We start from the raw sequence: 12,095 nt of genomic DNA on the forward strand, positions 1-12,095 counted from the left end.
TATGGAAAAGCTATATGTGATTAAAAAAAAATTCCCTCTTTGTAGGAGCAGGGGAAAATAAATGTAGAATCTTGCTTTTGATATATTGGTTACTTTTTCTGAACTTTTTTTCCTCTTTTTGAAAGCTCTTTGTGGGAGCAGCTAGGTGGCACAGTGGATAGAGCACCGGCTCTGGAGTCAAGAGGACCCAAGTTCAAATCTGGCCTCAGATACATAACACTTACTAGCTGTGTGACTCTGGGCAAGTCACTTAACCCCAATAAGAAAGAAAGAAAGAAAGAAAGAAAGAAAGAAAGAAAGAAAGAAAGAAAGAAAGAAAGAAAGAAAGAAAGAAAGAAAGAAGAAAGAAAGAGAAGAGAGAGAGAGAGAGAGAGAGAGAGAGAGAGAGAGAAAGAGAGAAAGAGAGAAAGAAAGAAAGAGAAAGAAAGAAAGAAAGCTCTTTGTTATAAGTAATTGCTCTATGATATATTGGGAAAAGTAGATGATGTAAAAACAAAAGATAGCACTATATATGTATGTGTATATATACATTTATACACAGACAGACAGACATGCATATAAATACATATTGGACTACTACGTGGTCTTGAAGGGCTCTTCTGATTACACACGTCTAATTCCATCAGACTTCTGAGGTACTTTTGATGCAGCCTTTACCTGGAGGGGAGGGCAGCTAACACTGGTCTGTGGCTCAGCAACCAGCTAGCTGCGTGAACTTGAGCAAGTCCCTTAGCTCAGCTTTGTAAAACAAGGTGCTCTCTAAGATCTCTCCCTGCCAGCTCTAAATCCTGTGAGCCGGTGAGGAACCCATCACGCTTGACTAATTGGCTCCCCAGTGAAACGCAGCTTCCTCTAGGGCAGGACCAGGCTTTTGTTCAACAACACACGACACCTCCCAGAGTTACTGAACAGGTATAGAAGTGAAGACAATATGTTTAGATCTAACCCAAATTGTGGCAGCAGATTTTTTTTGTGAGGAAGAGGCACAGGGGCAGAAAACCGAATTCCAGGACAGGAGGCAGTCACAGGATCATCAAATTAAAGCTGGCGGTGGGAGTGGGGGTATTAAATATAATCTAGTCCATCACCACTCCATTTTCCAGAAGAAGAAACTGAGGACCAGAGAAGTTAAGAGATTTGCCCAAAGGTCATCCAGTGAAGTGGAAGAAGGAGCCTGTAAGCCAGGACTCCTTCCTCTAGACCACACACCTTCCTAGGAGAAAGCTGAAAAGCTGCACCACCACCTCCAAGCTTCTCCAGAAGCCTCATAAAATCAGAGAATGCTGGAGTTAGAGGGGCCTTGGAGGGTATCTAGTCCAAAGGACCTTAACCTGAGGTTCACGGACTCCCAAGGGGTCTGTGGATAGATTTCAAGGGGTCCATGAACTTGGATGGGGAAAAAGTGGCATCTTTATTTTTTATTAACTTTTGGTTTCCCTTGTAATCCTCTTATTTTATACATTTGAAAAGATTATTGAGGAGGGGTCCAGAGGCTTTATTCAACTGCCAAAGGGATCCAGGACACAAAAAAAGGTGAAGAAACCCTACTCTGGTCCAATGCTCTCATTTAAAAAAATGTTGCTACATCACCTAGATTTCCCAATACATCTTTCCCTACCCCAAACCCTAGAGAGGCATCCCTTATAACAAAGAATAAAAAAAGGGAAAGAAAATAGTTTAGTAAAACTAACCAACACATCATCTGACTCTAACATTATATGCAGCATTACTGTTAGCAAAAGTAATTGTAATAACTTAGATTTATATGAAGCTTTATAGTGTATAAAGCATTTCACATCCATGATCTCATTTGATGCTTACAGCTATCCTGGGAGGTAGATGAGGCTGGGATTATGGTCCCCACTGTACTGATGAGGAAACAGAGAGATGAATATGGTCACAGAGTGGGTACAGACATACATACATACATGGACGTACAAACGTACATACTAAGTAACACTAGCAGGCCTGAGTTCCAGGCAATAGAGGAAAAAAGCAGAAAAAAAAGAAAATGAATAAGAAAGTAGCAAAAGGAGGAGACAAAAGAAAAGGCAGGGGGAGGAGAAGGGGGGTTAGAATCATCTTTGTTTCCTTTAAAATTGTTCAAACACCACAGGAAGTTTTTCCTGACTTCTACAGATGCTAGGCTCCTCCCTTCTCTTGTGACATCATCCTGACCCTCATATTTACCTTGGATTTATTTCATATGCATCTTGAGGAAGCTAAATGGTATTACAGATACAGCACTCTGACCTGGAGTCTGAAAGACTTGAGTTCAAATCTTGCCTCTGATACTTTCTAGATGTGTGACCCTGGATAAGTCACTTAACCTTTGTTTGCTTCAATCTCCTCATCTGTAAAAAGGGGATAACAATAGCACCTGCCTTCCAGGGTTGTTGTGAGGATCAAATGAAATAATATTTTTAAAGCCCCTCGTAAACCTGAAAAGTGTTACTCAATGCTAGCTATTATTAATAGTAATTTTTATTAGTAATAATAATTAACAATAAAGTACATGTTTTCCCCCTCAGAGAGAATGCAAGATTCATGAGGACAGGGACTGTTTCAGTTTGGTCTTTGAACCCCCAGTGTCTGGCAAATTGTGGGACCTTCATAAATGTGGGCATTCAGCTCTCCCAACAAATGCCCCCACTCCTAAGCATCCCCTCATCTGTATGATAAAGGCATTAAAGTGGATGGCCTCCAAGGTCCCTCCGAGCTTTAAAAGCCTGTCACGATCCATGACTGATCCATCAACAGCCCCAAGGCCATAGGCTGTCTAGGTTGGCCTACACCTGCTCCATGAGCTATGGCTTGGGATCACGAGTCAGACTCAGTCCAGCAGTGCTCCCTGGACCCAAGCTACCAGACCTCACCGGCTTGTCGAGGTTATTGGAATCAGAAGGAGTCTTAAAACTCACCTAGTGCAATCTCCTTGTTTTCCAGGTGAGGAGAGGGAAGGTCGGCAGAGAAGTGCCTTGTCCCGGGTCGCTCAGCTTCCAGGAAGCAGAGAAAGGACCAGTTCCCAGGTCTCCAGAGTCCTAACCTTGTTCTCTTCCCTCTATGACACACATTCCTAACCTTTTTTGTGTCATGGACCCTTTCACAGCCCTAGGAAGCCTATGGATCCCTCCTCTGAATAATGGTTTACAATAGACAATATAAAATGCTTAGGATTATAAAGGATAGTTATAAAAATATATTTTGAAGAAAAAAAAACGAACAAGTTCACAGATCCTAGATTAGGTATACCCCTTACACCATGCTAAAAATAAAGGCCTTCTTAGAAACAATTGATCTGAGAATCAACCAGTATTTTCTGATTGGTAAGCAGAAAAAGTGGTTGTTTGAGATTTTCAGCTATTTTAAGGAACAGGGTAGTTAATGGATAAACAGTCAGCTTCCATGTCAGGAATTGGATTTAAATCTTGCCTTGACCACATACTGGCTAAGTGATCCTGGGTAAGTCACTTAATTCCTGAGGGCCCTAGACAAATCTCTAAGACAGTAAATTGCAAAGCAAGGGCTGATTGCATTGGTATAGAGGGAATCGTTTCCTACACCCATGAAGTCACATTTAGGGACCAAAATAAGCCACACCTCCAGGGAGCTTTGGGAGAAAGAGGAGCTGTCTCAGAGCTAGAGGGAGGTGTCTCACCTATGTTCTCAATCATGGCATCCAGAGCCATCACGGCAGCTCCGTAAATGGGAGAACTCTTGGAGTTGAGGTTATCTGAGACCGCAGTGACCACAGAGACCAGGACCGGATGTAAGTTATCTTTGAGGTGAGGGATCATTTCTGTGAAGATCTCTAGGGCACACTGGTTCACTTTTTTGTTGGGATCCTGGAGCCTTGGGATGAATGCATCGAAGATCTGAGAAGAGAGAAAGGAAAAACAAAGACTCTATGGAGGTCCCTGCTTGTCAAGCAGGGAGGATGAAGAAGAAAGAAGCCATAAGGTGGTCAGCCAAATGACCTGCGCATGCCACGTGAGGTGTAGCAAGCTCTAAACTCCAAGTTTGTTTTCAAGAGACACAAGACATTTATTTCCAAGGCAGAATGGCATGGTAGAAAGAAGGCTGGACTTGACTCAGAAGACCTGGGTTCAGATCTTGGCTCTATGCAACCTTGGACAAATCACCTAGCCTTTCTGAGCTTCAGTTTCCTTATATGTAAAATGAAGGGGCTGGACTCTCAAAAGTATCAAACCCAAACAGAAATCCCTACAGGCTGCATATTGACTTAGAAAAGCAGAACTTAGCATTATCTAAGTTTTACTGTACTATTTATTTTGATAAACATTTCCCAATTATATTTTAAAGTGGTTTTGGCCACACTCAGGCATTTTTTATGCCAGGAGTTCGACACCACTGAAGGAGATGGCCTCTAAGGCCCCTTTCCAGATCTATTATTTTAGGAGTAAATAATGCATGTTCCTGATCCACTCACCCACACAAATCAATGTTTATCACCTGCCACACACAGGATAGCACAACGCCAAGCACTGAAAAGAGCAAGATAACCAACTTCTCTCTTGTCTAAACACAGACACACACAACACTGAAACAGAAGGCTTGGGAGCGAGGATGTCTGGCTTTCAGGCAGTGGAGCAATGCGAAATACACCAGACTGAGAGGCAAAGGACTAGTGTTGAGTCCCAGCTTTGCAACTGTGTGACCCTGGACAAGTCATTTCACTCCCCTAAATCTTAGTTTCCTTGTCTGCAAAATGGGAATAAACCTGCCCTTCCTACCTCCCAGGTTTGTTGTAAGGCTCAAATTTTTTTTGAAAACATTGATGGGAAAGAGCTTTGGAGATATAGAGTACCATACAAATGTGAGCCATCACTGCCATCACTCCTGCTTCTACCTATATGGTCATGCCTGGGTTGATAAATCCTCTAAAACTTAAGCTCCTTTGTGTTCATGGTGGTTATATTAAAAATGACACAAAATGTACATCAATCTTGCGAAGCAGAGTGATAAAGGATCCGAGGGATGACCTAATTGTTATCTGTCCAGAACTTCCTAACAATGAGAAATGTCCAAAGTGAAATGCTAAGTCTTGGGCAATAGTGAACTCTCCATCCCTAGGGGTCTCTCAAGTAAAAGCTGCCTGACTCCTTGCCAGGGATGCTGTAAGAGAGGATTCTCTCTCAGACAAGGGTAGGATCTCTGAGATTTACCTTCCCACCCTCTGGTGCCATTGTGGCTCCTGGGACATCTCAAAGTAGAGGACGCACTAGTCAGGAGATCATGTCTAAAGTCACTTCAAAGCAACAGAGGCAGTCACAGAGCCAGGAAGGCCAAAGTGGGGCAGGGCAGCCTCTTTAAAGGCATTCGTTATTTAGTAAGTGTACTGACAGAACAAGCATGGCAACAGTGAAGACAACCAGCTGGCCTTCTCTGTACACCCTCCACGTCCCCTGGTACCCTCACCTGTGTCAGGTTGGTAGTGATGAAATGCTGGCTGTTCTTGCAGCGGACGAGGAGGAGTGTGATGCCTTCCATTCGGGCCCGGTACTCCTTGGACTGCAGCAGGGAGTTCAGCTCCTTCAGCTGCTCAGCCATTTCTGTGTGACGAGTGCTGGCTCGCTGGATCATCGCCGGTTCATTCTCTGAGCTGCACCTACAGGGTGGGTAGGCGGCTGCCTGAGAGTCAGCCTCCCAGAAGCCCCTCAGACAGACAGCCTTCTTATCTGCTCATCTCCTCTCCTTCCCGTCATCCACTCCTACCCCCAACAACACTTGGGAAAACTCAGGCCACAAGAACGAGCTTTGGGAATGAGACCTCCAGTCCGTACCAGCCAATGTTGGCCGTTGATGATGGATATTCTCACTCATCCTATAGCTTGAAGAAAACCATAGCTCGTGGAAATTTTGTGAAATCTCCTTTCTCCGAGAATGACCTTGATGAGGTGGTATTTGGAGCATAGATGTAGACCTGGAAGGGTCCTCAGAAGCCATCTTGTACAATCCCTTCATTTTACAGATGAAAGAAATGAGGCCCAAAGAGGTTCAGGGACATGTCCAAGGTGATAACGGTAGTTATGTATCAAAGGCACAACCTGAACCCAGGCCCTTTGCCTTCAGAGTCAGTGATCTTTCTGTACCAAGGAAGTCCCTTCTCTTACCTTTCTCCCTACCTTTAGAGAGGGTGTAAAACATTCTCTTCTCTCCTAAAATCTTCTTAAAGCATTTTCTTCGCCCATCACATTCAACCCCGTGTCTTATTTATTTCTGTCCATGTCATAACCTTCCTCTTAGATCACAAGCTCCATGAAGGCAGGAACTATTGCTTTTAATTTTTATATACATAATGTAAAGCACAGAGTGCTTGTGTAGTCTATACTTAAAAAAAATTTGTTGATTTAAATTGCTGAACACTTGGGAACAGGTTAAAAATAAAGGTTGGAGGCAGGGAAGGAATCAAGAAACAACGGAAAGTTTAATTTTATAGAATGAGACATACATTTTTAGACATGGCCAATGTGAGAATTTGTCTCGCTTGACTGCTTATTTGTCAACAAGAGTTTTGTTTTCCATTTATTTTCAATTTTTGAATGGTGGGGAGGGGAAGTGGGAGGGAGGAAAAAAAATTCTTGTTAAAGCATTATTAAAACAAAAAGGAAAGAAAAAAGGGAAGAAAGAAGGGAAAGGAAGGAAAGGGAGGGAGAGAGGAAGGAAGGAAGGAAGGAAGGAAGGAAGGAAGGAAGGAGGAAGGAAGGAAGGAAGGAAGGAAGGAAGGAAGGAGGAAAGAAGGAAGGAAGGAAGGAAGGAAGGAAGGAAGGAAGGAAGGAAGGAAGGAAAAGGAAAGAAGGAGGGAAGGAAGGAAGGAGGGAAGGAAGGAAGGAAGAAGAAAGAAAAAGAAGAAAGAAAGAAAGAAAGAAAGAAAGAAAGAAAGAAAGAAAGAAGAAAGAAAGAGAAAGAAAGAAAGAAAGAAAGAAAGAAAGGAAGGAAGGAAGGAAGGAAGGAAGGAAGGAAGGAAGGAAGGAAGGAAGGAAGGAAGGAAGAAAGGAAGAAAGAAAGAAAGGAAGGAAGAAAGAAAGAAAGAAAGAAAGAAAGAAAGAAAGAAAGAAAGAAAGAAAGAAAGAAAGAAAGAAAGAAAGAAAGAAAGAAAGAAAGAAAGAAAGAAAGAAAGAAAGAAAGAAAGAAAGAAAGAAAGAAAGAAAGAAAATTTGGAGTAAGAGGGCATGGGTATCAATTCCCAGTTTTTCCATTTCCTACTTTTTTTTTCCAGCATTTGGGGTTAAGTGACTTGCGCAGGGTCACACAGCTAGTAAGTGTCAAGTGTTTGGTCTGAGGCCGGATCTGAACTCAGGTCCTCCTGACTTCAGGGCTGGTTCTCTATCCACTGTGCCACCTAGCTGCCCCCATTTCCTACTTTTGTGACCCTGTGCAAAGTCATTTAACCTTTCTTGGTCTCCTTTTTCTCATCTGTAAAATGAGGTTCTTAGATGACCTCCAGGGACCCTTCCAACTCAAACTCTACAATCTTAAGAACAGCCACTCTAAAGATAAAATAGCTGTGCTGAAACACATTCAAAGAATACAGACTTTGCTCCAATTTATTCGAATTCAGTGAAAAATAGGACTCAGAGCATTGCATACGGGAGGACTCCCAACTCCTTCTTATATTAGCACCAGTATATTCATGCAAATATTGATCTGTAAATTCTCCCTTTAGCGCCATTGTGCTCCAAGGACTATTTTCCTTCCCACAATGTTATTTCTCAGAATCCACCAGGACAAAAGGGTTCCCCTCACAGACTGGTCCTAGTCAGTCTCTCTGTGATAGATCTTAAAATCAGAATTCTGTCATTCAAAAGTGGTGTCATACCCTTGTTCACTAGGCCGGACTTCCTCAGAGATTGTTATGGTCTTCAATATCTTGCGGCCCCTGATAGGTGGAGGCTCTATGCTTTCTTCCACTCCCTAAAAAAAATTTTTTTTAATGTGTATATATATATATATATATGTATATACACACACACACATACATACATACATACATACATACACACATACATACATACAGAAACCTCTGAAGGGAGAGGCCCATCCTAGAAGCACCCTAAAGGCCATGAAACAGACAGAAGACAGCCACCATTGTTGGGTTTTCACAACAGAAACAGGAGCCCACCCAGTAATGTGCCTTGGCTCTTCACAGACCAGATTTTTTAGACTTCCTTTCTGTACTATGGGCCTCAGGTTCTAAAGGTTAATCAAAACTCACTCCAAGGAAAAGAAAGGACAGAAACATCTCTAGGGGAGAGTGGTAGGCACACCTTTCCTGGATGTCTCCAGAGTCAGGAAGAAGGAGATAAGTCAGTTCAGAAAAGCCTTGCCCTGGCTTTTCCTCCACAGCTATAGAATGTTAGTGCTTAGAAGCAAGGGTTGTTTCTTTTTTGTTCTTGTATGCCCAGTACGGTGCCCAGCGCATAATAAAAGCTTGATAAATGTTTGTTGTTTGATTTATGGAGGACTGTGTATAAGTTAGATGACTTCTATAATTGGCTAGTCTGTAATTTGCAGTTTAAGAATTCTAGGTTCAAAACTTGGCTGTTATTTACTAACTGTGGGACTAAGTCACCATACTGGTCTGAGCTTCAGTTCTCTCATCCATAAAATGGAGGTAACGATATCTGCCCTGTCTGCGTCATATAGTTATTGTGGAGAAAGTGCTGTGTAAACTTAAGCCACCCATGGAAATGTGAATTATTATTTAAAATCCCTGTATGTTTCCTTAAAGGAGCTGGCAATTAAAGCCTCAAGAAAAGCCAAAACAAAACAAAATTTTTAAAAAGTAAAGAAAGAATATAAGATAACAGCTATAGAAGTGAAAGGGATCTCAAAGGTTGTCTAGTTGAGCCCTCTCATTTTTACAGATGAGGAAACTGAGGCCCAGAGAGAATAAGTATGTGCTCAACAGAAAGAAAGCTAACTCTGGGTGTCACATTTTAGGAAGAACACCGATTAACTGGGTGATCAATAGACTAAAGATCATACCCCTGAAGGAGCTCTAACTCATTTTACATTAGAGGATACTGAAACCCAGGTGGAGTAACGTGCTCACATTGGCACAGCCGCACAAGTTCACATGAACATCAATTTCAAGCTGGGCAGGACCTCTGATGCCAGCTAGTCTGACCCCCTCATTCGAGAGGGGAAGGACTGAGGGCCAGGGAAGTCAGGTGACCCCCCCCCAGGTCACAACAAGGCAAGAGCTTTTGACCCTTAGCCTAGCATTCTTTTTTTCTCCACCATGGCTACCTCTTTCAAAAAGAGAAGAAGGGAAGAAAACTAGGAGAAAGTCAATCATAAGGAATATCAAACTATTTACTCCACCTTAGAAAGTAATGGTAAGTGAAAACCCTGCCCCACTTCCAGCCATGCCTTTGCCCTGAAATTTCCTCTCTGGTATCAGAACCTTGGCAGACAATCTCCCCTCTTCTACCATCTCCCAGAGGCTGCATTCAGTCATCATCAAGCAGGCTCCCTCCAGGCCAGAAGCTCGGATACTCTTTTTGTGCTTGGCACTCACCTTTTGTTTGATGGTTGCCATCACACTACACAGGTCATGAGACGGGAGGGACTGTTTCAGGAATGCATCAAACCTCGAGCTTGACATCAAGCTGTTTATCATTTTTCGACCATAAAGCCTACCATGAGAAAAGGAGAAAGATAAGAACAACCTTAATGGAGGCTGCCATCATCCCCTTCATACACATGGATTGCTCCTGGTCAATACAGGGACTCAGCAGCAATCTTGGAGATCTGGAATGTCCTTGTCCCGTTTCCCCTTTAAATACATCTCAGAAAGATCTCTCATGCATCTCTTTGTCAGCTGGGAACTGAAAAGACACTTGGATTGATGAGACTGCCTGGAGAATAAGTATATTGATGGGACAACCTCTGTGGGTTGAGACTTCCAGGAAAGACTTCCAGGTGCTTACCAAGATGTGTCAAGTTCACACATCATAGTCATAAACCAAGGTCTGGAAGTGACCATAGAAGCCATCTAGATCAACCCTCCCTACCAATGAGAAACTGAGGCCAAGTGGGGTTAATTGACTTGTTCAGGGTCACATGGATCACAAGTGTCTTAGGTGGGATTTCAACTCATATCTTCTTCACTCCAGGTGTGGTATTCCATCTTACTCTAGGACATGTTGATGAGGCTCTTGAGAAATTTCCATGTGGAACACACCAGCTCATGGTACTCTCCAGGCTGGTATGATCCACGGCCTTCGGCCTCTCATATCAAAAATACCAAAAGAATCTAAGAAAGTGTACACCTCCATGTGTGCATGCCACCCACAACACTTACTTCCATGTTTTAAAAATGAATGTCACTTCCACTCACTCTTCTCTCAGGGCACTGCCACAGAAACTTGGGACAGACATGAGAAGTGACTGTTTATCAGTGAGCAGACATTTTTACCCAGAGTTCCCAAGGGTCCATGACATTGAACTTGATGGTGCCAATACAACCACAGGTGCCTGGGAACTCGGGATAAAAATGTTTGCTAGTCTGCAAACAGACACTTCCCACTTCCTAAGTTTCCATGGCAACACAGAGAAGAGGACAAGTTGGGGTTACATACCAAAAAGATCCACATTGCTCTCTGCAAACAAACACGTGGTGGGATTCTTGATTTGCTCCCCATAAACACATTTCTAAGAAAATTCCCTTCTCACCCTAAGAGTCCAGGCTTCTAGGGTCTGCTGTAATATGAAAACACTTGTCTCCTGCTCCTGTAGCCTATGAAAAGATGTTTGGAACATCCCTGCCTATCTACCAACCCTGCTGTTCTTTTGTTTCCTCTTTGTTGTGATGAAGATCATGTTTTTTAAAGGCAATAATAGATAGACCCAATTAATGCCAAGACAGAGGCAAATACTGAAGCATAAAACTAATTTGTATTAGCTTTGCTGATTAGTGGACAGTGCTAACAAGGCCACTGAAATTCTGTGCAAATTCCCCTTATTCTACAACGCACAGATTTGACAGCCATCTCAACAACACCTGCCTTTGGTCAATGGGGAAAGGTGAGCCAGAGTAGGTGGGGCAAAAGAATCCCATCCCCACCACTGGAAAGACTACTCAAAGCTCATGCTCCCCAGCACTGAATCCCTAGTTCCCTCTTGAATAAGGACAAAGAGTAGTCTTGGAGAAGACTTGAGAAAATGGTTGATAGGTTGGTGGGTTCTGCTGAACTATTGGTTTTTTCCTTTGTTTTTTTAAATTGTAATAACAATTGTTACAAGACTTATTGGGTAGGAGAGAGGGAAATTATTTGGAAATACTTGTGATGAAAAAAATTATCAATTTTTTTTAAATATGAAGGACTTCCATCTTTCTTGCTCAGAGCTGGAACTGGGGAGCAGTAGTCACGTCAGGCAGCTGACTAGGGGGTAACAGGAGTTTTTAATATAACCAGCAGTGTAGAATAAACATCATCCTGGAAGTCAGAAGACCTGGGTTCAATCTGGGTTCATGTCCCAACTCTTCCATTTACTCCCTGTGTGACCTTGGGCAAGTCATTGCCCTCTCTGGCCCTTAGCTTTCTCATCTGTAAAATGGGGGTAGGTGTTTGACTAGGCAACCTCTAAGATCCCTTCTAGTTTTAATCTTCGAGACTAAATACAGAAATGACATCTTCCTTCTCTAAGCTCTACCTATAATAAGTATCTGTATTTACACTACCAATTGCACAGAATTGCTAGAAGGAAAACATTTTGTAAACCTTGAAGTGCTCTATTAAGGCCATCTTTTATTATTAAATGTGTATATATTTATGCCACCAAGTCCCACAACATGTTGACATTTGTTTTGTAGTAAGTCGCAGGTGTTATAGGGAAGGTGGACAGGAAGACACAAAGCTTGCCACAGGCACACCAGTGTCTTGTCAGGTCCACAGCTGCTTCCTGCCCTTCCCCTGCCCCCTCTCATGACGAGGTACATTTGTTTAACATGTTTAACAATTTTACAGGATAAATTAACCGTCCTCTTGGCTTCCCTACCCAGCCTCTGCTCGTTATGTTCATGGGGTCATAGATTAGAGACAATATCCCTATCACCCAAAAGCCCC

At 42.7% G+C, this 12,095-nt stretch overlaps 1 protein-coding gene across 1 annotated transcript in view; it reads right to left on the reverse strand.

Annotated features, from left to right (window-relative positions):
* TOGARAM2 (TOG array regulator of axonemal microtubules 2) overlaps positions 1–12,095 on the reverse strand; it is an 83,824-nt gene that overhangs the window by 40,330 nt on the left and 31,399 nt on the right. Inside the window, 4 exon segments of the mRNA XM_078149783.1 lie at positions 3,659–3,875; positions 5,440–5,629; positions 7,841–7,935; positions 9,545–9,662. Of these exon segments, the coding sequence (XP_078005909.1) occupies positions 3,659–3,875; positions 5,440–5,629; positions 7,841–7,935; positions 9,545–9,662 (620 nt within the window).

The sequence above is a fragment of the Phascolarctos cinereus genome, unplaced genomic scaffold (assembly GCF_003287225.1).
Source record: "Phascolarctos cinereus isolate Bilbo 61053 unplaced genomic scaffold, phaCin_HiC Scaffold_2;HRSCAF=192, whole genome shotgun sequence".
Lineage (NCBI taxonomy): Eukaryota > Metazoa > Chordata > Mammalia > Diprotodontia > Phascolarctidae > Phascolarctos > Phascolarctos cinereus.